We start from the raw sequence: 24,268 nt of genomic DNA on the forward strand, positions 1-24,268 counted from the left end.
AGCCTGCGCATCAGTGATCACTTTTTCTTCAACCAAAGTGCATTGATCTGTGATGCCAACTGGCGGCTAAAATTTCACTGAGGTTATCTGGCCTTTATTGGTCTCTCACCACAAAATCCATTCGGGTGTGCACATAACAAGCTCTATGCAGTGAGCAGCAGTAGCTCCCCCTCTCTCCCATGACCCACAAAAAGGCTGGTCTTACTGTCTGGATCGTACTTCCCCAGTTATTCGGAGTTTGAGTGACAGTGCACAGACCACAAACGTTCTACCTGCTTCCCCCAGTGTACAAATACAAAAAGGAATGAACAAGGTTTGTGCATATGTGAAACAAAAAGTGTGTCATGTCGCAGCATACCTAATGGCAGCCTTTGGTATTGAGCCATACAGCAGTGGGCTGAGCCCCCTGTACAGACCAAAGAACCCATGATTTTGTACGGTGTACTTGACACAATGGATGGGACCGCGGTACAAGGGTTTGGCCGACCGCTCGTCTAGTTGCAGTTGGGTCTTGACATACTCTGTGGGGAATGTGATGCAGATCTCAATGCCTCCTGCGATGCCACCTGCATGACAGAGATGACACAGAGACAAGATGCTTGATCATAAAGAGGCTGACTTACTGTCATGAGCATAAACAAGCCATCTATAATTTAGAAAGTAAAGGCCCTGATTGTCAGTTCTTCTTTTGACTGCCACAATGACTTTAAGGTGAAATTGGGTTAACAGGTTTTTATTTTTTCAGATTATTGTACTGGTACAATGTATCTTGCAAGACTTGTATATAATCTGCACACTGATTTTATGCGTTTGTCAAGTGCTATGCGTATGGCTCTACATCACATGTAAATGAGTAAGAAAACACATGATTTTCTAGGAAAGTCCGACATATCCTTCTGCAAGGCAATTGACAGCAGAGGGTTTGCATGGCTGCCACCTTGCACGTCAATGCTTTTATTCCACTAGGTATGAGCAAAAGAGGTTCCCTTGAGGAACTAAAGAACTGCCCTGCAAGATGGCTACCATGCAAAGCCTCTATAGCTGCACTGAACTGACTAAAACTTTGAAATGAAGCATTAATAAGCATACCGGTACCAGTCCCATTTGGAAGGCAAACTGAATGAACTTCATGTGGTCACTATGATTAGAAACTACAGGACATGTACATGTACTGATAGGAATAAGAAAGATTGAATTTAGCTTTTACTGGTATTGACATACATACAGGTGCATGTAAATGTACATGTATGTGTCAGGCACATATTTTCATGAGGTCTGAATTACTTTTCCTATAATTATCAGAACTCTTTCCATAAATATTTTGTTTTTATCTGGCAGCATTTTTTCCATGCGTTCTACTGTACAATAGGACTGACGAAAATTGACTTTACATGTACATCGAAAACTAATTGGTGGAGATCAATATCAATTTCTTAAATACCAACTATTCTTTTTTAAATTAGCTTCCATGAATCAAAGATCTTCTGCCTTTAAAATGATGATTCAACCAGTACAATCTACATGTACTGTACATTTCTTTTTTACAACAGCACTCTACCACGTATTTTCTTAACCAGCACAAAACCATTTTATTTGCAATATAAACCATGAAATTTCCTTCCCACTGATAACAATGGTCAACACTTCTTTTCATAGTAGTTTCCATCCAAAAACTGATGTGGGTATATTAATTTCTCCATGATAACACATGTACATGTATAATACATTGCATATGTACAAAATTTTAATTTTTCTTTTAATACCATTCACTGCAGACATAATGTATTATCTGGTGAGGAATGACACAGCATTTCTCTTGCAACACAGAGTTGCACACAGTGCTGACATGTAACAAGTCACAGTGGTCAGGCAAAGTCCCCCCACCAAGTTGGAGAAGATGGGTGTGCATACTAGTTTCCTCTGTTGACCCATAAATCTTTTGTTGTCACTCTCTCAGGCGTGAGCTTAGTAATCATTTCTGACCACTCAGCATGCCAATATAAGCCAACGCCCATCATAAATATTCAGAAGGAGTGTGAACTAAAATGCATGTCACTGCAATGGGGCACTGATCATTTCTTTCATCTGTACACTTAAAACAGATCACAAAGAAAGCCTAAAATGTGTAAAGAGCAGATAAAAACAGGCCTTATACGATTTGTATGGAACGTTGATCTTTATCACAACTCACACTCTGCTTTAAGGTGAGCATTTGTTGTGTACAGCCTCCAATCTCAAATACAAAGGGGTAAACAAAAGGACTCAGGACATATATTGCACTTGTACGTGTAGTCTGAGTTACATGTACTATGATTTACATGCAAAAGAAAACTATGGAAAGCCAAACTCTTTGAGTTTTCTTCATATCCGGTTTCAGTACCACCATTTCTGTTTCAATGAGAAAATATGCATGGTACCAGTACATTTTGTTTCTAAATTTTGCAGTGGTCCTGAGGGTGGGAGTATACATATGTACACGTATCTATTGTGTGAACGGTCATGCATGCATGCATGGCAGTTCATGATGTGCCACATCTGATCTTAAATTCCAGCTGCTTTTTAATTTTTTTTAGTTGCATATTTTTCTTTGCCACAGTCATGTCACTTCTTGCAGACAGATGTACAGCATGCGCAGTACACGTACATCACTCTGCAAGGAACCGCAGAGCCATAATTTCAATTCAAATCCAACACAAAAACATTGACACTGCAGACATCATATAAGTGCTGCATGTAATGTACGTAGACATATATCTCTGGATGATAAATGCACCAAGGTAAATGTATGTGAAGTACATGCAACGACGGCGGGCTCAATTACAGGAAGAGTCCACATCCCACTGGCAGTAAGAGTCAGATTAGATTGGAGGCTGTGGCTGAGGGGAAATAAGAAGCAATTTTCTGGTTGATTTAAGGAGCTCTCAACTGTTATAAAATCTACTGAAACCCGTCGATGCTCAGATTTTAAACTGGAAATTAATTTTTTTGCAGTCGGTTCTTAAAAATACATGTACAATTTTATCCTTCACAGTTTGATTTTTGTCTGTAAATTATATTGCTACCGGTATTAAAGTAACTTGCAGTGTTTTTCTTTACCCTGGTACCGGTAGTTGCAACGTAGAAAGGTAAATGACTTTCAGTATGTATAACTTTAGTGTACTGCGCATGAAATTGTTTTGTTGTTAATCCTGTTTGGATATTGTGAATAAGTGTTTTTCTACTGTTGAGTGTTGATTGGAATCATTTCGGTCTTTTTTCAAATTTTATTGCAGCTAATTATTTTACTTGTCTACTTTATCAATTTTTTGGTTATAATTACAACTTGATGAAATTTAGCCACTTGCTACCGGTACATGCTCCTGCTTTTAATAAACCAATAATAACAGCAATCATAGTTTCATTTAAGCAAAAATCTGCATGGATATTTGAAAACGGTGATGTGCATGCATAAAATACCGGTACAAAAGATTTTTCTCATGTTCGTGTGCCTCTCTGATGCACACATGACACACAGCATCCATGTCCACTGTAAAATATGTGCCATACATGTTTAGTATATAGATCTCAACAAATCAATAGACACAGTTGTGAGGTACCGGTACATACAGCCTCGAGTTGGCTATTCATTTTTGCTGAGAGTTAGAATAGTTAACTCTGTGTATGATGTATGTAAAGATGGTAACCATGTACACTATCTCAGTACAGGGATACAGGTGAATAATATTTGCCACCATCTAGTTCCCCATATGCTTAGTTCAAATGACCATGGAGGTACATGTAAATCCTGTTACCAGAATTAGTATGATGATCAATATCTACATGTAGATGGTGCATGCACATCTATCATGTTGGAGTGCCTGGCATAATTTTTAACTGCTGTAAATGCTCCAGCAGTGATCCAAGGTCCACAGACTGACTCATGTCTCCACTTCATTTATTAGAGCATATGAAGCCGACTGCCTTTCACGAGTGAACACAAAAGGGTGTGTGTGGGGGGAGGATTTTCAAAAAGTATTACATCTGCATACTGTACACTGGAAACATAAGCTACATGTGCATGTACTACTGTACAAGTAGGTGAATATTTTGGCATAAAAAACAACTTCAATAATGTGTGCTTTACATTCTGAATTGCTAAAAAATGCTTGAAATAAAAGATAAAACAAATCTTTTAACAGTGCCTGAGCAAAGGTTATGCCTAAATTAAAGTTCAGGAAAGTCAAAAAATAGACTTGGCACTGATACGGTACATTTGTTTGGATTTCTAAATATAAAACATGGGTTCTGAATATGCGGCAACTTAATTTGTCGATGCTGGGAGGGCACTTTTTCTGGTCACAATAACCTATCAAGGACAAAACTTAGTTTACATTTAATGTAGTCTACCTGTATGTACATGTATATGTGCATTTCCTGAAATCAGCAGGTGGGAAGACAACACATGTACATGTACAGTTGGAAGGTTTGTGCACAGGTTTGCAATGCAAAAAACATACAAGCAAAAAACAAACAAAAAATATAGCTTTTTAAGCTTGTTTGGGCTGTTTTCCCTCGGGTCTGCAATGCTTCAATGAGAATTTCTTCAGTGGCTTTTGTGCCTGTCGGTAAATATTTGGAGTAGTGTAAATTTATCAGTTGAATAACTGTACCCTGTCATAACTGTACCCTGTCATAAATACAGGGGCTCTGAAGATGACTCTCTGAGAATCTCACTTCAAGGGCAGCTGCCTTACCAAGCATGTTTCATTTCTCTTCCTTGTTACATGGAAGTCTTACCCCCAAAATGGTTTTAATGTAACAAAGCATCTGTGAACATGTTTAGCATGTGTGGCATACAGCGACATGTATGCTGATGTGGCTAACCTTGCACACATGTGTACAAGCATCCCTGTTCCTACATGACCTCTGACATACATGTACATGTACTTCATTGTGGGTATCTACCACTGAATACTGCACTGAAATGGCTTGCAGTGCTAAAAGTACCGGTGCATGTAAATGTAACTTTGAAAATCAAGCTCAATGGCTCATGAGAGGGAAGCTATTGGTCAGTTGCTTCTATGTTCAGGAACATGCAGCTTTGAGAAGGGAAAGTAAGAAAGTTCACAGGAGACTGTTAGGCCCCTACCAGTACTATGGCATCAGTTTCAATGACAGTTACAAACTTAGGATGACATGGTTCCAACTGTAATGCTGTAGTTGGGCTAGCCCAGCTACATGAATTGGCAAGTTCCAATAGAACCTTTCTTAATCTTCTCCAAGATTTGCCGTTCACAGCCAATAGAAGTTATCCACACTGAGAACTCTGAGTAACGCGGAGTAGTGACTCAGAGTTCTCAGAGTAAGTTACCCAACTGAAGCACAAAAGTAAGAACCATTCCAACTACAGGCTAGTTGGGATGGACACTAGTTCAGGCATAATGAGACTATTGTTCTTCCAAATGTCAGGTGGTTTCTGATCAATTTGTTCTCCCAACAGTAAGTGAAGCTATTGTAGAACAGTAAAAGAAATATTGAATAAGGTCCAAAGTGTCAAATTGTTTCAATATTGTGACTTTTCATAACTTTACTACTTGGCTACTGTTAGTGTTACTTCTAGAAACGACATGTTGCAGGCACCCACGTGTCATCTGCTTCCATGACTGTATAGTTGCCAGCTCTTTAATTTCACCATTCACATAACCAACTGGAATTCAGAGTAGGGAAATTAGGAACCTAGTGACTATACAACTATTTTAAACTAAAGAACTCTAGTGGCCCTATCTGGAAGAAAGACGTAAAGCTTTTAGTTATATTTCCTGTACAAAATTCAATACCAGACTGCCACTCTCGACCCTAATCTGTACCTCACTCCATTTCCTACATCCACAAGATCACATCATCCGAACAAGTATGTATCAACATACACTAGCCAAATCCTGCCCTATACTTACCCTTTTTCCCTTGCAAAGTCACCTGGTGCCCTCCCTGGAGGCACTTTATCATCACCATATGAGGTGTTTAGACATGTTAGAGGAGCAAATGGAACCTATAAACTTTATGGTTCCTTTTAACTTGCACTTACAGTATACTCTAGGCACTGATTTGGGAAAGAGTTCCATGTATGGACAACACTTGATGCCCCTGTTCACAAACCTATGAGGTTTGTCTGAAAAAAGTGTTTTCCATTAAGTTGATGCTTCAGAATTTTCTTAGGTAATTTTCACTTTTCAGGATCAATGTCTGACCGCTGTTAAAACGGGCCAATTAAACCACTGACATGAAAGATAGATGATTTAAATAAAGCTGACAATTAGTGAACAACCTGCCAATATAGCCTTTCCAGGGTGAGTTGATTTTCCCCCTGTTCTGATCGGTGCTGCAGCAGCCAAAGCCAGCGGCCGTACTTGTCCAAAGGCGGGGTTCAACCGACGAGATAAACCCGGGGAGCTCTCTGCAGAACACGCTGGACTTGCGGAGATCCCAGTGCAGTCTCGAATCGCTCCTCGAGTACTCATTTTTCACCAGTGATAAACCAACTTTTGTTGATCAGTAAAATGACGTCTTCTTGTGAGCACAACGAAGTCAATCTTGTGCCTAAATTAAATCAAATTATGTCGGGTTTCTGACGAAAACGGAACTCAAACACCTTCACATACATGTACAGTTGTACATGTACATGTACATGTACTCGTCGTACGTGTCACACAACAACATCCGTGAGAATGGACTAGGTGAAAGGTCAACACCGTCCGATATGAGACCATCCCACCTATTGAATATGCATATTGTTCCACAGAAATGTCGTGATTTATCGCACACTCGCGTTCGCATACGAGATTTCAATTATTGTGGCAACGGGAACAATGGATCGTTCCATTATTTTCAGTAAGGGATGGGAATTTTACGTAAACCATAGAAATGCAACATTATTGTGCATTGTTTCGCTAAAGATAACATAGAAAATTCTTAGTAATAGAGTAAAAGATACTGGAAATACTTTGTCTCATAATATTGATTGGCTGTCAGATCGAACTCTACAATGATTACTTGTTAATGGAAAATTTCCACCTCGGTAGATCTAATCAATGCACCTCGTTGCTATGTACGCACATGTGTATATTTCATAGTGTGGTTTTCGCGAGAGCAACGGATCATTTCCGGATCAGAGTCGAGTCAGCGTCGTATCGAACGCAAATCTCACAAGACGTTTTACAGCCGGTAAGCCTGATGATTACATGAATTTCTAAGTTTCATTTAACTCTATAAAATTCAAAGTAATAAGAAATAATGCTTGTAAACAGTATTCAATACGGAATTGCAGATTTCTTTCAGGAGTGCAGGGATTGAGTTTAACTTATACGATCTGACGATATGAACAAGGTATACCAGTACTAGTAGCGTGGGCCCGAACGTGCTCCTTCGCGCGCACTCGACGTCTGCCCCGTTTTTGGACTGGATTGGATTTATTTGGTATTAGGCCTACCTCACAACAAAAATACAATGACAAAAATTAAAAAGCCAAAAATACTATGAACAAGAACAATAAGCACATTATATACAAAAATTAGGAAATACCAAAAGGTTTGGGGTTTTTCTATTCAAGTTCCATTCCATGTTCTGCTCTTGCCGAAAAGTTGTGCTATATGATTTATATCACATATAGGCCTATTGTGCAGTGCTGAAAATGGATCCGGAAAATGGAGTCGACTCCAAATTGTGTTGTCAAACATTCTAGGGTTTTATGTTTTTTATTGATGAGAAATTTTTGTTACTTGGCCACAGAGCATTGCTTCTGCTCCAAAATGGTTAAAGCAGTAGACCTACATGTATGTGGTAACCCAAGTAAATCCCATGTCTCTTTTCAGATTGGGATTGATTTTCTTTACAAAAATGGCCAAACTGATCAGTGCACCTCCCAAGTTCACCCACCAAGAGTGGGCCTACTCCAACAAGACCAACTACAACAATGCAGAGAAGCAGCGAGCAAGTGCAGAACGCCTCATTGATGAGAGTGAGCGGCTCATTGACGAGACGGATGAAGTGACCAAGAGAACACAGAGGGACGTCAACAAGAAGTTTGGTCAGTGTAATGCTGAATTTTGCATTGGACAGACACTTATCAGATTTTCACATGATATTGTACAATTAACAAGGGATGAAAGACTTCAACTGTTTTTGAATCCCCAAGTATACTGAAATGTACAGTTGTGACAGTTGTGTAAAGGAATCAAGACTAATATTAGCGTTATAAAGACTGATTACCGCTTTAAATTAATAGATACATGAGTGGACCTGGACAGCAGGGCACAACTTTTGTCCAAAAACTAGGCTGTGTCCAAATGGACAACAGCTACTGGTATATCTATTGTCAGCACAGCTATATTTCCAATGAATAAGGACCACTGAAGTTGATTTGTTGACCTGGTTATTTTCTTCGAACACATAAACATTGCATGTTGCATCTGTGAAGTGGATTTATTGGAAAAGTGTAATTTTTGGTAGGGTTTGTGATACGTCAATACACAAATAAACATCCTTAGCAAGACAAAATCCAATGGCAATATTTTAAGAATGATTATCTTGTTTTTAACACAGAATTAAGGCATGCTTTCAATGATGAATTTCATGGAACATTATAATAGGGCTGAGTCAATTCAAATAATTCACAATTCGAATATTCGACGTTTAATTCAATAGAATATCCAAATACATGTATTCTGTTCAACCGACCGGCAGATTGTTGAACAATCCGTATACAAAATCAGTTGCAATAACCCAAACACTTGTATATTAAAATCACTATACACGTAATAGCTTCTCATGTCTCTGAGTTTTCCAGCCACGAATTAGCAAGATTTAGAGACAAACAATACTTCTTCCTGTCCTTTAAGTTTTTTGACAGAATAAGTTACTTTTTGAATTGTAAGGTTTCTGTTGCTTTTCATTTGAATCTGAAACAAGCCTCCACAGTGCAATTTTTCTTATTCAAAACAAAAAAATTTCTCCCTTCGTTTTCATGATTTTTGCATTCAAATATTTGAATCTGGAAAATAATATTCAAATATTTAATACTTGATCGAATATCCAGATACATGTATTGGATATATAAGGCACAGCCCTATATTATAATCACAAGTTTTCATTCTCTTTTTTCCAGAACAAAGAATACATAATGTGACATTCTGGAAGGATGAACTAAACAGAAAACTTGATGACGCCAAGAAAGAAATTGACACGCTACTTGCCTACAAAACCAGACTACAGAATGCTCTTGAAGCCTGCAAAGAACCACTAGCCATTGTCAACCATTGCCTACTGTTCAGGTATATTTCCCAGAGTAGTGGAGACTTTATACCTGAAAAATCTGTCCCAAGACTTAACTTGATCAGCTTGTTACAAAAAAGTTTAATATTGAAATATTAGATGACATTAGACATAAAAACACGTATGTTTTATTCATTGGGTATAAAGATATTTTTATTCAAATTTTTTTGAAAAACATTGAGTATTTGAGGATAAATTACCTTGTGATTTCAAGAACTTAAATTTATGAGTATATGCTTTCATAAGGGGATAAATATGCTACTCAAAAAAAGTTAAGGACCACTTTTAAAAAATTTATACCAAGCAATGAGTCTAGTTCTTTCATTGTTTGTTTGTCTAGATGGTGTTCTCCCAGGAATAACAATTGTTTCAAAACATCAAATGCACATTTACAGCATTATATCTGATATAAAAAAACGTATACACAAAAATGTGGTCCTTAACCTTTTTTTGAGTAGTGTATGTGCTTGGCCAGTCTTAAACACGACCGACCAAGCACATATTTATTTATTTTTTTTTAGTCAGAGAGTCAAAAGAAGTCAATATATGATGGATTTCCAGCAATTTTGTTCTAGAATTTTATTTAGATTTTCCTGAACACCCCATCCATTTCTTAGTATATTCCTTGCGCAAGTTGTCCAATAGAACCTCCTTATATGGACTTTGCTGCCTCTGATGAGCCATGTGCACACAGACTGTTGACCAATCAGAATCATTTAAACACAGAGTGCATTTATCACTTCTCAGCGGGCATTTTTAAATGTTAATACATGAACACGGTCAAGTTGCACGTTGTTGCATACAGAGACTGGGGTATTATGAATATCCAGTACTGGGAAAAATGTCACACCTATCAGTTAAATTTGATAAATGAGACCTCTTTTGTCAAGCTACACTTCACATACATGACCATGTATAAAGTGAAACGAACTTTAAAGAGATCCATGCTTAACTTTCTTGATTACTGTATAACCCCTTTTCAGTGTTGTGTGGGACTTTTGATGTGTTGGAAATGTACCTGTATGTAGCATACTTGTGTGCTGGTCAGTTGCATGTATCTGACTTGTATTTTTTAATTCCACACCCATTACGTTTATCAGAGAGGGTCGCGAAGCCATTGACCTTGTCCATGATGATGTCGAGAAGAACCTCCTTAAAGAGCGCGAGACCATCGAAGGTGTCATGGCCTTGCTTCAGCGCACCCTGGACCAGACCACGGAGCAGATCCGCATCATGCGGTCACGGCGTTACACCTTGGAGAAAGACCTGACAGACAAGTTTGCTGCCCTGGACATTGATCAGGACTGCAGAGAACTCAGGGATGATAACCCACACCTCACCTTCAAATCCGGCGCTGCCAAAATTGAAACCAAGTACGTAGCATCTTTGATCCACCGTTATAAGATTTTCTTTGTATGGCAGTAAGAAACTGTAAGTGCAGTTTTCTTGTCATTTATACAGGCAGTGTACTTGTTATCCTGACCAAATTTCATCTGAGAATTTTACACAAATAAGGAATTTAACGCAAGAAAGCCTTATTACATTCAAAGGAATGATTAGCATTTTGCTGTTTACCTTGTTTTTGTCTTGTCTTACAGGTAAAGAATTTGATAACGAATAAACATAAATTCAGTTTCACAACTTCTTAAAAGCCTAATGCTGAATCAGAATTACTATCACTTTGCTTTAAGTGTGACCACCACTGCTATTTGGAACATTTTCTTTCATAGCTCTGTCACCCCAGAAGACTGGCAGAAATTCACCAATGAGAACATTCTGAAGACAGAGCGTGACCGCAAGAATGCCGTGGACCTGCGGGCTGTCATCGACAGTCTGCTGGAAACCACAGAAGACGACATGAAGAAGCAAGTCAGCGACACCAACCTGGCCTTCAAGAAACGCATCAGGGAAACACAAGACACAAAGAGCGAACTGGAGACACATCTGGCCAAGGTGAGCACTCAACTCTTTTTTTACATTGTGGTGCGTAATCACTTTGTGCTAATCTGCAGGTTTTTTAAACACAGGCACAGCTGACAGATTAAAACATCTCGCACGCCTCGACTCACCTCCGGCTGTTAATCGTGATCATGTTAATCGTGATCACATCCCCTCGTATGTGTTGTATACACACACAAAGTCACACAAGTCTGTGAAGGGAAAATGTGTTGAACTTTTGCCACTGTGCACAGCCATTTGTGGTAGCAGTTACTGCTCAATGGGTGCACTGTATGCGGTTAGGTTAGGGTTTATAAAATTCTCTTAGTTGATGTAAATTTCAATAAAATGTTTTCCTTGCACATTTAGCAGCTGTAACATTCCATTTCATCTCCGTTTTTTTTTTGTTCAGGTCGTTGGACAAATCCAAGAGATGGAGAAGAACATTCAGAGCCTGACCAAAGCCGTGGAGGACAAGATGGGCCCCATGAAGCTGTCTCAGACGCGACTGGACACCCGCACCAACCGTCCCAACGTGGAGCTCTGCCGGGACCCTGTCCAGTATCGCCTCATCAACGAGACAGCTGAGATCAGCCAGAGTGTGGCCAAGCTCCAGGCCACACTGGACGAGGCCGAGGACCAGCTGAAGGGGCTGATCCGCCAGCAGCAGACGTTGGAGGAAGACATTGACATCAAGTCCAAGTCCGTCTACATTGACAATGTCAAGTGCATGGGGCTGCGGCAGAGTATCAATATCATGAAATTCTGAGGGCTGCGCAACTGGCTACGATCATTTTGGGTAAAAGTGGGAGTACCTGACACACAACATAAAAGTTGCACCTCTGTGCAGCACTGAAAGGTTTTTGTCTTTAAAATTGCAAAAGCACAAATAAAAGTGTATGTACCAGTAATTTAATTGTCATTCCCCATATGGTCCATCCAAGTACATGTACATGTAAACAGGTTTTTATTCAGAATAGTTGAACATGAAATACAAAGCACCATGAGGGGAAGTGACATCTTTATCCATCCCTATTAATATCCGTCCAGCTGTAAAAAGCTTCCCATCTTGTAAGACGACTTTTCTCTTCCTTGCACATTTGAGTTTCTGGGGTTGGATGACTTTAATTTAAAAGTAAATTCCATGTATGGTGTAAATGACAGAATTAGCAAAAATTTTAATTGAGCTTTGGCATGGAGTAGGAGGATACGGTATTTTATTGCATATGAAATTGACAGAATAAACCCAGTATTCTAACAGTGCTTTTGACTAGGATCTGTATGTGCATTTATCCCACACTCTTAGAAAGGCAACCATTGTCACCAGTAACTCAATTTTACAGTTGATGTCAACATTGACAGAATGTTGGATCTCACTGTTCTTCAAAAAGAGTTAATATTTCATAATTTACCAACAAAACATTTGTCAACATCAAGGATTTTGTTTGGTATGACTGGTGCTTCTGTAGTAAATTTCATTACAAAGTCATGTTTTCCCAGTACTTAAGCGTATCAACTGCAATGCAGGAATGTGTGTCTTTGTTTCAAACTGGAGGCTTCTTCCTCATGTAGTGAGCACTGCAGTACCCATCTGTATCCATCACAACGAAGGTGAATATGCTTCTGCTTTAGTCTTCATTAACTTAGCAGCACACTATAGGGAACTGGTGTAAATTAAGTAATACAATGTACAATATATTATTTTGCCGTTTGCATATTTGTGGTTAATAAAGTTCATGTTGTATTCTCATACAGTCTCTTTTTTGCATCATTTGTAACAGTCTAATGAAAAAATAGACATCAATCATGTGCAATTGTTCATTAATGCACTGATGAAAATTATGGTACATGTACATGTAATTTGCATTTTGAATGCTTGATTTCTTTTCTGCACACCCAAAATATTTCTGGCTACTTGAGTTATGATTTATTAATACTCAACTGAAACTCCCTAAAGCATCCTTTCTTTAGAAATGTCCCAAATCCTCCACATTTTTCACTGTGCAGCTAGCCCATGGCTCGGTCTAGACCTATTGAGAAGCACCAAACCCTTGTAAAGTAATGGTGGAGGGGCTCTACCTCCCTCAATGTATCAAAATCCCCGAGACCTTCCCAGTTGGATTTGAAAGATGGTGAGTTGAGAATGTCACCTTCCGCCCACAGATGCAACTTGACTCTGAACAGGTGTTGATGATACAGCATTGTGTTGATCACTGTCCCCATAATATCTCTGGATGTAGTGAATTACTTCAAACATGACCTGAAGACAAAATAACACACATGCCCTTTTTTTATCTAGTAGGCGGTATTAGTGGCCATAAACACTGTAAAGTCGAACCCATTAATGAGAGGTCCTTCGGACTTGGCAAATTACCTTGTTATAAAAGGAACCTTGTATTATCAGGAATGAAAACAATGAGAAAAGGACTGGGACCTAACATTTCCCTGTTATAAGCAGAATCTTGTATTAACACTGCTCGTATTAATGAGGTTCGACTGTACCGCACAGGTATCTAGCTTACGCATGGGTTGCATGCACATGTTCAATGTTTCTTCAGCTCAGGGGATGCTGTGACTTAACCTATAAGCACGCACATCTACATGTTAATGTGGCTGCATCCGAATCTCTTGTCCAGAGCTAGGTCTAGGTCTTTGCTCCATTGGAAATGCATGGAGACAATAGACCTAGCCGTAGCTCTGGAAGCCCGTTTCAGACACGGCCTGTGTAATATACGCAAATGTGGTGCTACCACACTAACAGCGCCTCCTGGTAGTCTATTAATATCACAAAATCAAAGGCACACGCACTAGGCGTGTGGCCTAGTGGTTGGCGTTGGTTGGGTGCGGGCTTAAATGCAGCAGCTGGTTACATGTTGTGACCTTGGGCGAGTCACTATACTCCCATTTGTCTCTCTCCCATGGATATACAATGAGTAAATTTGCCTGAAATGGCTGCATGGAGTTGTATACTCGCCAGGGAGATGAAATGATTCAAGGAATCTTTATGAGTATTAAGGCTAAGGCTTACCTTTCTTTCCAATAATTATGAAGACCTGCTTCACCTACCTCAACTCCTATAAGAAGAATGATCATCCACTCCAGCTTCAGTGAGTGACGCTCACTCAGGTGGGTTCTCATGAGTTCCACAAGCTCTGAACAATGGTTCAGCTTTTCATTGATGACCTGTGTGACCAGAACAAACACTATAAATAATGTTTTTTGTGAGCAAAATGCTTTTAAATTGGTTACACTGTGATTGAATTAACCAAATAATCTTTTTGTATTAAGCACACTTTGAACACTTAGTAAACTGAGTTGCCACCATTTTTTGGATAACTTAACAAACCAATCTGTAACCTCTCCAAAGACTGAGCACGGTCCTATTTAAGGAATAAGTCATTGCTTTTTCTGAAGCCAAAGCAGCAGGCAAAGAGGGAACATCTTCAAAGAATATACTTTATTTGGGTCGGTTCTTTAATCATGTTTGCCTGCAGAAATCTGTACTAAAGACAACCATCCTCTCAATGAAAACTGCAGTTGGCTTGCCCTTGTCCTTCTTCCGATGCTGTAGAAATGGCACGTCTTATTGTACAGTTCATCCAGATTGTCTCGGTCCCAGTAGAAGTCAGGCGAGATGAGCAGATCAGAGCTGAGGTTGATCTGATGTCTCAGGGAGAACAGCTCCCCCGTCTTGCGCATCACCTCAACACGTGACATCTTCAAGCGATGGCCCTGTTTCAGACTCTGAAAGGAGAAGAGGGTACATATGATTAAGTACATTGTGGACAAAATAGTGCACACGTACATGTATTTCAAAGAATAACCAAAAAGCTCAAAAGTGACATTCTAATATGTAAGGTGAATGGTTCTAAAAAAGGTAAACAAATTTGACAGCTTCCTACCTCAGGAATGCTTTCAAGAGATGATGTAAACTTATCAACAGAAGATTCCCAAACACCAAGCTTAACTGGAATCAAAACAAAAAACGCATACAGAAACATCTCAAACTGGACTGAAGTGGTCATTCCTTTTGCATCTATTTTGTTTAGAAATAAACAGACTTATGGGAGATTTCAAAAAAGGTCCAATTTCTTATTACCTCCAAAAGATGTAAGTCTCACCTGATAGTGCCATCGCATTTGAAAAGGCAAATTTTTCAAGCATCGTTGTTTCTGTATCAGCACGCTCATCCAGAATAATAGTATCATCAGTCAGTTTGGTATCCTGACTGAAACAATTTGAAAAAAAAAAACCGAACTAAAAGTACAAAGATAATAAACAACACGAAAATTGATTGAAGGGAAGCAGAAATATTTCAATGTCTAACATGTAATCTGTGGTTTTTTCTTGCGATATAAATGTACAAGCTTTCTTCTTACGGCAAGAGGAAACAATTATGGCCAAGTTTAACGTAAAGCCTAGCCTCTTTAAAAAACCTAAGTAATATTATTTCAAGTTCTGAAACTCCAAACTGAACCAACAATACCACAACTTTAAAGAATTCTTGAGAGAACATGCAAAGACATGTGCAGACCTGCCATAGGAATAGTTGATGTGCTCATTCTCCCACGCAACCATGGCAACCTCATAGGGCTGAAACTCATGCTTGCTGACAATCCGTAGCACCTTCTTCAGCTACAAAAAGGCAAAGTTAAAGAGTCAAACTAAAAGCTTAAAAAAGGGTAACCAGTTCAGAAACCAAACTGAATAATGGCATTACAATGTAGCAAAGATTCTGTTCATGGGGGTTACTGAATACGTCATATGGCCGTTTCATACTCAAGACATTTATGCAAAAATGCATGCAAATTTATCTAATTTCTATTTTGTTCGATTTTGTGTTCATTTGATAGTGGAAGCAACAATTACAGGATGATTACAAGTGACATTAAACAAAAAATCACTAAATTGTATTTCAGGTGGGAGGAAAGACCAGGGGTTAACATTCAAGGTAAGAGCCATGGAATCAGGTGGGAATTGAAAACCTTATTCCCATGCTGACCTAGACAGGATTTCAACTTTCTGTTGCAGGAGTTGACGGCAAGGAAAGTGCCACTGTGCCAGCTTGGGGGTGAAATTTCTTGATATCACAGCGTGTATTCACATTGCAAAGTTACATTTCAGACACATGAATATATTTAGAACTTAAAGAATTTGGCTGCAAATGTTTTCATGATGTCAAAGTTTGCATAAATTTGCATTAGCTAGAATGCAAAGCATCTTTTCCACATGAAGGGAAAGCCTTAAAGGGCTGATGGAAAATATGAAGCGAAAGCCTTAAAGGGTTGACGGAAAATAGTTGGAAAATAAACAAACATCAAGTTGAATTTGAAACAAGGACACTGGCAGTTACAAAACAGCAAGACCCCATGACTTTTCAATCTCCCCACCAAGTGAACACAGGCTTGATGGGTTTTCTTGGAACAGGTAATTTCTGTTACATGACTACAGTCAAACATCATTAATAAGAGGTCTGTCAGACTTCTTCCCTTGTTATAACAGGAACCTTGCATTATCAGGAATGAAAACAATGAAAAACAAAGGATTGGGACCTTAAAATGTCCTCGTTATAAGCAGAATCTTGTATCAACAGTGCTCTTATTAACGAGCTTTGACTTTACAGTGATACCCACTGTTGCATCAGCCACATTCCAGAAGACAACAGACCCTTCACGGAAGAAAAAAATTTCTGATGGTTCAGTCTTGCTTTCTACATCCGAGGAAATAACCTCCATCAACAGAACATCCTGCGCATCTGAGTAAAGAGAATACATTAACCTTGACGTAACAGTCCCCAAATCCTCCAACTCTTGAACAATTCTGGAGTGTTGACCCTAACCTTCCTCAATCCTCCAAAATTCCCTGGACAGTTTGGGAGGATCTTAGAGGATCATGAAGCTGAATGGCAAATCAGTGTGGCTGACCGCCAAGGATGCACTGCATCAAAATAGTTGAATGCACCTAAAAATGCTGATATGCGACCAAATGTCTAATTCTTATCGTTGATGGCAACTATGATTTGTGCCCGTTAGTCTTACCATGTACACAGCATAAGCCCAAGTTAAACTGCAAGGTAGCTTACACTTACATGTAGGTACATGCACGCACATACAGGTACTATGTATCCGAGTAGACTGGTTTGTGGTCGCAGGGTGTATAGTATGGGGAGCTGAAATGTTTGGCGTGTGCATTCATTAGATGCACTAGCAGTCTATGCATGCCGCAATTCCGGTGCAATAAACTTATTTCAGTCCAAAATGTAAGTTTCAAACAAAAAGGTTTCAAGCTTCCCTTGGTCCAGTCCAGTCCCAGGTACAAAATACTCAAAAGTAAAAGGACAAACATTGCTTGTCCTTTCTTTCAGCTGTATTTTCACATAATTGGTTGTCATTTTTAATTCATTCCATAAGCACAAAATCCGAAGCCTGTCTGTCCTGTAAATAGTTGACAGAATAATGTTGCGACTTAAAGATGTTTAAACATACGGCCAAAGCAAAATGAACCCAGGCGTGACTTGATGCACGCTGTAGTGTACAGCATGTACAAACTTGACTTGGTGCCTTTTCATTTTATTTTTCTCTGTACAGCAGTGGTTTCACTAATGTACATTTATACGTAAATGGACACTCTCTACCCTTAATGTATACAGACCACGACATACAATAAAAACTCATCCATGGATAGGCGACTTATTTTGTCAACTTGGGACCACTTCTTGACAGGTACCCAAATTAATCTTAGAACATTGTCTACATGATGAATCAATGCTCTCAGACATGTCAGATAGGGTACCTCCTATCGATCATTTTGAGTCTTGGCCTGACCTTGAGGCATTGCTCTCGGCAGGAAGGATCCCTGGGACTGTAGGTCCAGACCGAGATGCTCTAAGTGATATTCCTCAGCAGTTGAGAAGGCAGTGCACAGCCAGGAGCCCTGGAAATCCTAGAAAAAAAACAAACAATGAAGAAATACCTGCATTTGGCAATGAAACTCAGCTCCTTGAAATTAAAATAATTTGTTACAGATGATACAATTTGTATCTGTTTTTTCTATCTCAAACTTTGCATTTATGTACACAAATATTATTTTCAAGGTTATCAGGAGCACTGAAAGAGTTGCTTTTATTTCTTTTGAAGGGAAAATCTCCACCATAAGGAGTAACAAACGTTCTCAACTGATACATACAGGCCAAGATATAACAAACAGAATTTTGCATAGGGAATCAGAACAAGCTTGTGCAGGCCACTTTTGTAATTGTCATCATCAAGTACATCTTCCAGCTGCTGAGGCTCTGTAAACACGTATGTGACGAGCTCTGCGAAACTTTTCTTCATTGTTCAAAATAAAAATGTACAAAATAATGCAATACCTTAATGACAAAGTCCTCATTCAGTCAAGCAGAAATGAACACTCCTGTTACCAATTCAATTCAACAAACCTTTCTATCTTGAACTCCCAACCTTGTTGGCTTTTTGGTCCGAGGCCTTGCAATCACCGGGGACTTTGGCTCAGCGGCTTGCTTCTTGTGACTTTTCTTGCCACCTGCTGGAGTCTTGGTCACAAAGACAACAGGTGCATCACTATTACAGCCTTTGGTGTGACTCATTCGAACAGCTCTCCAAACAAGCGTCCTTTCCAGGTATCCCCATCCAGGGTTTGCTGTGACACCAAGCAAAGACCTTGCATGGGTGACTGAAGTTGAGGGGCACCTGCTGTTTTGAGCCTGCGGAACTGTTACTGAAAGAGTTCGGTTCCTCCTTTGGTGGAGCAAGCCATGAGCTCTACACAGTCTGCCCTGAATTAATCTGGTGCTGGATGCCAACACTATCCAAGTTTTCACCTCTGTATTTTTTCGGATGAACTCATGAATATTGGTTTTGGCTCTTCCATGTAAAATGCAGCCCCAGTCACAACCTAGAAACTTACTGCCAGCCACAATAAGTTGATGATGCCGGAAGATCAGTGGAGGCATTGTTTGTTGAATTAAGCTGAAATATAAATGAAGTACATGTTAGAATAAAAAAAAAAATAAGCTGTCACACAATGGAAGGAAATAGGGCCTCCACGAACCTTATAAGACTTCACACATCATTGCTTCATCTTCTAATCTAGTGATATTGGGCACTTTGAATTTTTGCCTCTAGTGCCTTGCTGCGGAAATATTTTTACCTCAAATGTCATAAGTAAAATTTCATTATACATGTGCACCCAATATATTGCGATATTCTATTTGAATAGTTATTCTAACTATTTTACTCACCTACAGAGCTCTGGAATTGCCATCTGATTTGTTGAGATCATGACATATTTTTTCTCGGGATGACAAAATATACTTACAGGCAAGGTGTTGAAATCCTGAGAAAATTTATCATGGGATGACAACATAGGATGACAACATCATTAAAGTTTGATAACTGAGCTCTGGAAGTGCCATCCGACTTGTTGAGATATGACATATGTTTTTCTTGGGATGACAAAGTCAAGATATCAAAGGCCTGAGATAATTTATCACAGGAGGATGATATCCTAAAAGTTGTATAACGACATCCCGAGATAATTTAGGATAATGATATCCTGAAAGTTGGATAATGACATGATGACATAACAGGTGGCGAGACATCGTGACGTTTATCAATCTAATTAATATCATGTATGGCAATAGGACAACGTTTTGAGAAACATAAGGCTACCTGTGCTGTACGATTTCAATATGGTTTGTCAATGCACCTGTTGACAAATAATGTCAATATTTCACTTTTACGATGTCATCCTGTGATAAAGTATCTCAGGACGTCGTCATCCAACTTTTATGATCCCATGATAAATTAACACAGGATGCCATCATCCCACGATAAATTATCTCAGGATGTCGACATCTTGCCTTTATGATGTCCTCATTTCGAGAAAAAATATGTCAACATCTCAACAAGTCGGATGGCACTTCTAGAGCTCTGTAGCTCTGGAAGTGCCATCTGACATATAGATATCCTGACATATTGTTTCAAGAGATAACGACATGATACAGGCAAGATGCTCACAACCTGCAGCTAATTTATCTCAAGATGACGACATTGTAAAAGTTGGATGGCAACATCCTGCGATAATTTATCATGGGAAGACGACATCATAACAACTGGATGACAACATGCCGATATAGTTTAGCATGGGATGACGGCATTGTAAAAGGGTAGACATCACACTTGCTGGATGTCTCTGGATGACGACATCCTGAGATAATAAAAATCGTCATTATCTGAGGATGTCATCATCCAACTTTTACGATGTCATCATTCCCATGATAAGTCTAAGGATGTCGTTATTCAACTTTCAGGATGTCTTCATCCTATGATAAATTATCCGAGGATGGCACCATCCAACTTTTATGATATTGTTAACCTATGATAAATAATCCGAAGATATCAACATCTTGCCTTTATTACGTCGTCATCCCAAGAAAAACATTTCAGGATGTCGACAAGATGGATGGCACTTCCAGAGCACCATTTGTATGGAAACAGGAGGACAATGCATTGAAAAACACCTCAGGCCACCTGCCCATGCTTTTGGATTTAGTCGGGTGCTGTGACAGTCTCGGCTACAGTATCCTACCATTGTTTTGAATAGGAGCTGTCTGTCTGGTTTATTACATGTGTATATCAATCATGTTTGTGTAGCACTGTGTTATTTAGAGCATCAAGGAAGTGAAAACATTGAGCAGTTTAGGGAAGAGTTTTATATACCATACTATCCATAGTACAGACGCCAGTAATTCTTCCCTAAAGTGACTTAATAATCATCAGAAAACAAAACATGTTCAGAAAAGTTCAATTGTGGAGAGAAAGAAACATGGTTTCCCATGCTGTGGCGTAGGCCCGGCCCACGTCCTTCAACACATGTCGCCGGGCCCTAGGCCTACTCTTTCCAAAATGCATATGGAAGACGTGCTCACCGGACGAATTGTTCCTAGCTAAAGTTTCGGAGCGAAGGTGCTAAGCACCTTCATCGAGGAATTATGGCTTGCTGTGATGCAGATGGAACAAACGCAGAGAAAAAGACCAAAACTGTTACTAGTAATACTAGTAGTACCTAGGACTTCCACAGGTTCCAGGACGTACGAGCGGTAGATTGGGCCGCGCCTACACGTACGTACGTACGCATTAACCAGCCACGAGTTGAAGTGCTCCCTCATCGGCAAGGAAGAGACAGGATTATTGGAAGTTGTGGTGTAGGCGTTTTATGTAATATTCATGTACAGTACGTAAGTACATGTACTGTACATGTACATGTACATGCACACATTTACTGCACGTGTACATGTAGGCTTCTGTACATTGACGTAGCTAAGATTTTACTGGGGAGGGGGGGCACGAAGGGAGCACCAGCATCTTGGGGGCACCAGCATGTTATGGGGGGCACCAATTTCAGTGGTGTGGTTTTCAGGGCAATTTTTTGTTACCCTTGTTCTATCAATATTAATTCATCCGTCTTTTTTTGGGGGGGGGGGTGGGCAGGGTGCACCGGGAAGGGGGGGGGGTACGGCCCCCCGTGGCTACACATGCACCCAGATAGTGTCCATATGTATGTACCGGCTAAACAAACGGCGATCATGCATGTGCACTGCAGTACATGTGTAGTAGGCGTGGTTTAAACTGAAGTGACGTCATACTAGGCATTACGTGTTTATTGAAATACATTGTACGCTGTATATCCATGGTATATCTCTCCCCAAGAGGAAGCCTACAGGTCTTATTATTGTGAATTGTGGTGTACTATTTACGACACACATACATGTACATGTACATACGTACGGTACACACACGACGCATCGCGTCGTGCGCGTCGCGTTGTGCCGTTGTCACCGGTGGCAGAACCGGAGGTCGGGGGGGGGCGATGGCCCCCACTTTTGAAAGTTCGTTATTTCCCCCCCCCTTTATAGGCCTACCAGCCATTGGAAGTACATTGCAACTTCATAATTGTATTTTTTCAGTCTAATGGCCGGGGCTAGCCCGTACTTTAAACCGTTCCGCTGCGTTGGTCGTTGCCCGTCGCATGCCCATCCTTCTGTCTTAATCCTTTCCTTGTTGCATTTTTTTGTCTAAACGTTGCTCCTTCCATCCATAGCCCGAGGGTACCGCAGGCTGTTTTCTTTGATTTCCGTCCCCTGCGCTTGCAAAATACATGCAGAAGATCAGGGCATTAGAAGAATTAGATCAGAAAAAGAGCAGGATAAGCTAAAACATTGTTGTGGCCGACGTAATGTTATTCACTTCCTAAAGACAATGCTGATAGTTGGACTTGATATCCTCTTGCTGTATTTGATAAAAAATCTTTTCTTCAACAATTCACTTTTAGTGAAAACAGAAAGTTAGAAAGAATGCATGGAAAAGAACAACAACAGAAACAAGACCTGCTACCTATCCGCGATATGCGCTCTTTTGCAAGCTGCCGTCATAGGCATGCAGAGCCTCAATCTGGCAGCTTTACACAATGATTCCCCTGTATGTAGCTTCGTAATTTTGGGCATGTTTCAAAGTACGGGGTGGGGGAGTTGTTAGACCCTCAGGCATCAGCCATCAATAGGCGGTTCTATGAAGCCCCACCCACGGACGAAGATAAAAAAAAAATGGACTTGCAACGACTTTGTGTGAAATAGGAGCCATCCAGCGGCCATATTACTGAGCCGAAAACATAGGCGGGGTTAGCTCGCTTCTGTAGACGCCAGGGGGGACAAAGGCGGGCATTGCCGGGCAAGCTTTGTGTTCGGCTCAGTAAAATGGCCGCTAGTGGATTCAATGATCTCTGTAAGCTGATATATCCGTAGCCCCATGATCCCATTATAGGCCCTGCTCATAAGCTTGGGGGGGGGGGTGATCGAGTCCCCAGCCAAAGGAGTGTTAGGGGGCCCTACCCCCCCCTTCCGCGGTCAGTGGATCTATCCTTCCCATGCCCCATGGTTAGGCCTGGGGTCCGGGCGACGAAAAAAGCACCCGAAAAGGTCGGTGGGAAGCTGATGGCTTTGCACCGTGTACTGGCTACTTCGAACACGACCTCCAGAAGCGAGTTTGGTATATTTGAAGATCGTCTATATAGTATGTTAAAGTGTCGGCTTATATGAGAAACACATGTCCTTGGTGCAATCACGGTAATATATCTTCTATCATTGATCAAAAATTATCATTGATTACGAGTCTTTTGGCGAACCATTGGTTATCCTGATCAATTTTGGATGAACTAATAAAATGTAGTTAGAATATTTTCAGCAATGAGAAAGAAAACGACAAAATATTGACTTTATAACGCCACATTTCGCTCGCTCGCGGCCAGGATAAGATTTATCCGCAAATGTTCTGCACGTCGTTTGGTGACCGCGTGTGACGTATATTATAACCTCCACTAAAATCTGTGCAGGCCATCAGCCCTTCCCCGGCCCAGTTCGCAGGCGACGAGCGAAAAAGCGACCCTGCCATCGTACCCAAATCTAGACAATACGGCGGGTAGGACAAAACAATTTGAGCAACATGCGATGGAAATCGAAGTCCTGGGGACAAGTGCAGGGCAATGAGCCATGCTAACGTGGCGTGGGCGGGAGGGAAAGTAGCAACCTAGCTTTTGCCATAAGTAGTGGGGACGAGCGAATTTTAAGCGCCAGCGTGAATCATGTGACTGCGGATTTCTGAATTAATCAGTCATGCGTGTTGTCAGTGTTCGCATTTTAACTGTAGGCCGCACCGGTGCGGTGCGCTATTAGTTTTTATGGTTTTTATCATTTTTATCGATTTTTTTATTCACATTGTGTTCCTAATAGCGACTTTTTATATTGTTAACGTCAAGAAACGTGGACGAAGCTGCACTAACAGGGCCGAGTGTCAATGAAGGTATGGACAGGTTTGGCCAGGCTTGGGGCGGAGGCCTGACGTAAAAATGGCATGCACAGGCAAATTGATGGGAACTAACGTCAAGGTATGACAGGCCTACCCGGTTCTTGGTAGAAGGAGGGAGGGACGGGGGTAATATTTGATGCTTG

General features: G+C 40.3%; 3 protein-coding genes and 1 long non-coding RNA gene across 6 annotated transcripts in view; 1 reads left to right on the forward strand and 3 right to left on the reverse strand.

Annotated features, from left to right (window-relative positions):
* The window catches only part of slc25a1 (solute carrier family 25 member 1), a 13,066-nt gene extending 6,367 nt beyond the window's left edge, over nucleotides 1-6,699 (reverse strand). Inside the window, exons 1-2 of the mRNA XM_022249429.2 lie at nucleotides 6,305-6,699; nucleotides 359-566 (exon numbers count right to left, since the gene is read on the reverse strand). Of these exons, the coding sequence (XP_022105121.1) occupies nucleotides 359-566; nucleotides 6,305-6,497 (401 nt within the window). The 5' untranslated portion in view covers nucleotides 6,498-6,699. The remainder of the gene's footprint in view (nucleotides 1-358; nucleotides 567-6,304) is intronic.
* A 391-nt stretch (nucleotides 6,700-7,090) lies between these two features.
* tekt1 (tektin 1) lies at nucleotides 7,091-12,994 on the forward strand. The gene is made up of 6 exons (XM_022249433.2): nucleotides 7,091-7,200; nucleotides 7,848-8,062; nucleotides 9,140-9,305; nucleotides 10,407-10,679; nucleotides 11,037-11,259; nucleotides 11,657-12,994. The coding sequence occupies exons 2-6, from the start codon at nucleotides 7,873-7,875 to the stop codon at nucleotides 12,011-12,013; spliced, it is 1,209 nt and encodes a 402-aa protein (XP_022105125.1). The 5' UTR covers nucleotides 7,091-7,200; nucleotides 7,848-7,872; the 3' UTR covers nucleotides 12,014-12,994.
* On the reverse strand, nucleotides 12,141-21,424 carry LOC147798141 (required for meiotic nuclear division protein 1 homolog). 3 transcript variants are annotated; one of them, XM_087141451.1, is made up of 10 exons: nucleotides 21,331-21,424; nucleotides 18,683-19,232; nucleotides 18,069-18,186; nucleotides 16,878-16,999; nucleotides 15,779-15,879; nucleotides 15,366-15,472; nucleotides 15,147-15,211; nucleotides 14,791-14,988; nucleotides 14,311-14,427; nucleotides 12,141-13,504 (listed from the first exon to the last, which is right to left on the reverse strand). In XM_087141451.1, the coding sequence occupies exons 2-10, from the start codon at nucleotides 19,214-19,216 to the stop codon at nucleotides 13,391-13,393; spliced, it is 1,476 nt and encodes a 491-aa protein (XP_086997577.1). In that variant the 5' UTR covers nucleotides 19,217-19,232; nucleotides 21,331-21,424; the 3' UTR covers nucleotides 12,141-13,390. The 3 variants fall into 3 exon arrangements, with proteins under 3 accessions (XP_086997577.1, XP_086997576.1, XP_086997575.1); XM_087141450.1 differs by having other exon boundaries at nucleotides 21,194-21,334; XM_087141449.1 differs by lacking the exon at nucleotides 21,331-21,424 and adding an exon at nucleotides 19,582-20,093.
* Nucleotides 21,425-22,221: 797 nt separating this feature from the next.
* LOC147798142 (uncharacterized) overlaps nucleotides 22,222-24,268 on the reverse strand; it is a 70,555-nt gene continuing 68,508 nt past the window's right edge. The window contains exon 4 of the long non-coding RNA XR_015426500.1: nucleotides 22,222-22,405. This is a non-coding gene — a long non-coding RNA (uncharacterized LOC147798142). The remainder of the gene's footprint in view (nucleotides 22,406-24,268) is intronic.

Source organism: Acanthaster planci, linkage group LG09, assembly GCF_054643075.1.
Source record: "Acanthaster planci isolate LZ-2023a linkage group LG09, COTS_SCS, whole genome shotgun sequence".
In the NCBI taxonomy this organism is placed as follows: domain Eukaryota; kingdom Metazoa; phylum Echinodermata; class Asteroidea; order Valvatida; family Acanthasteridae; genus Acanthaster; species Acanthaster planci.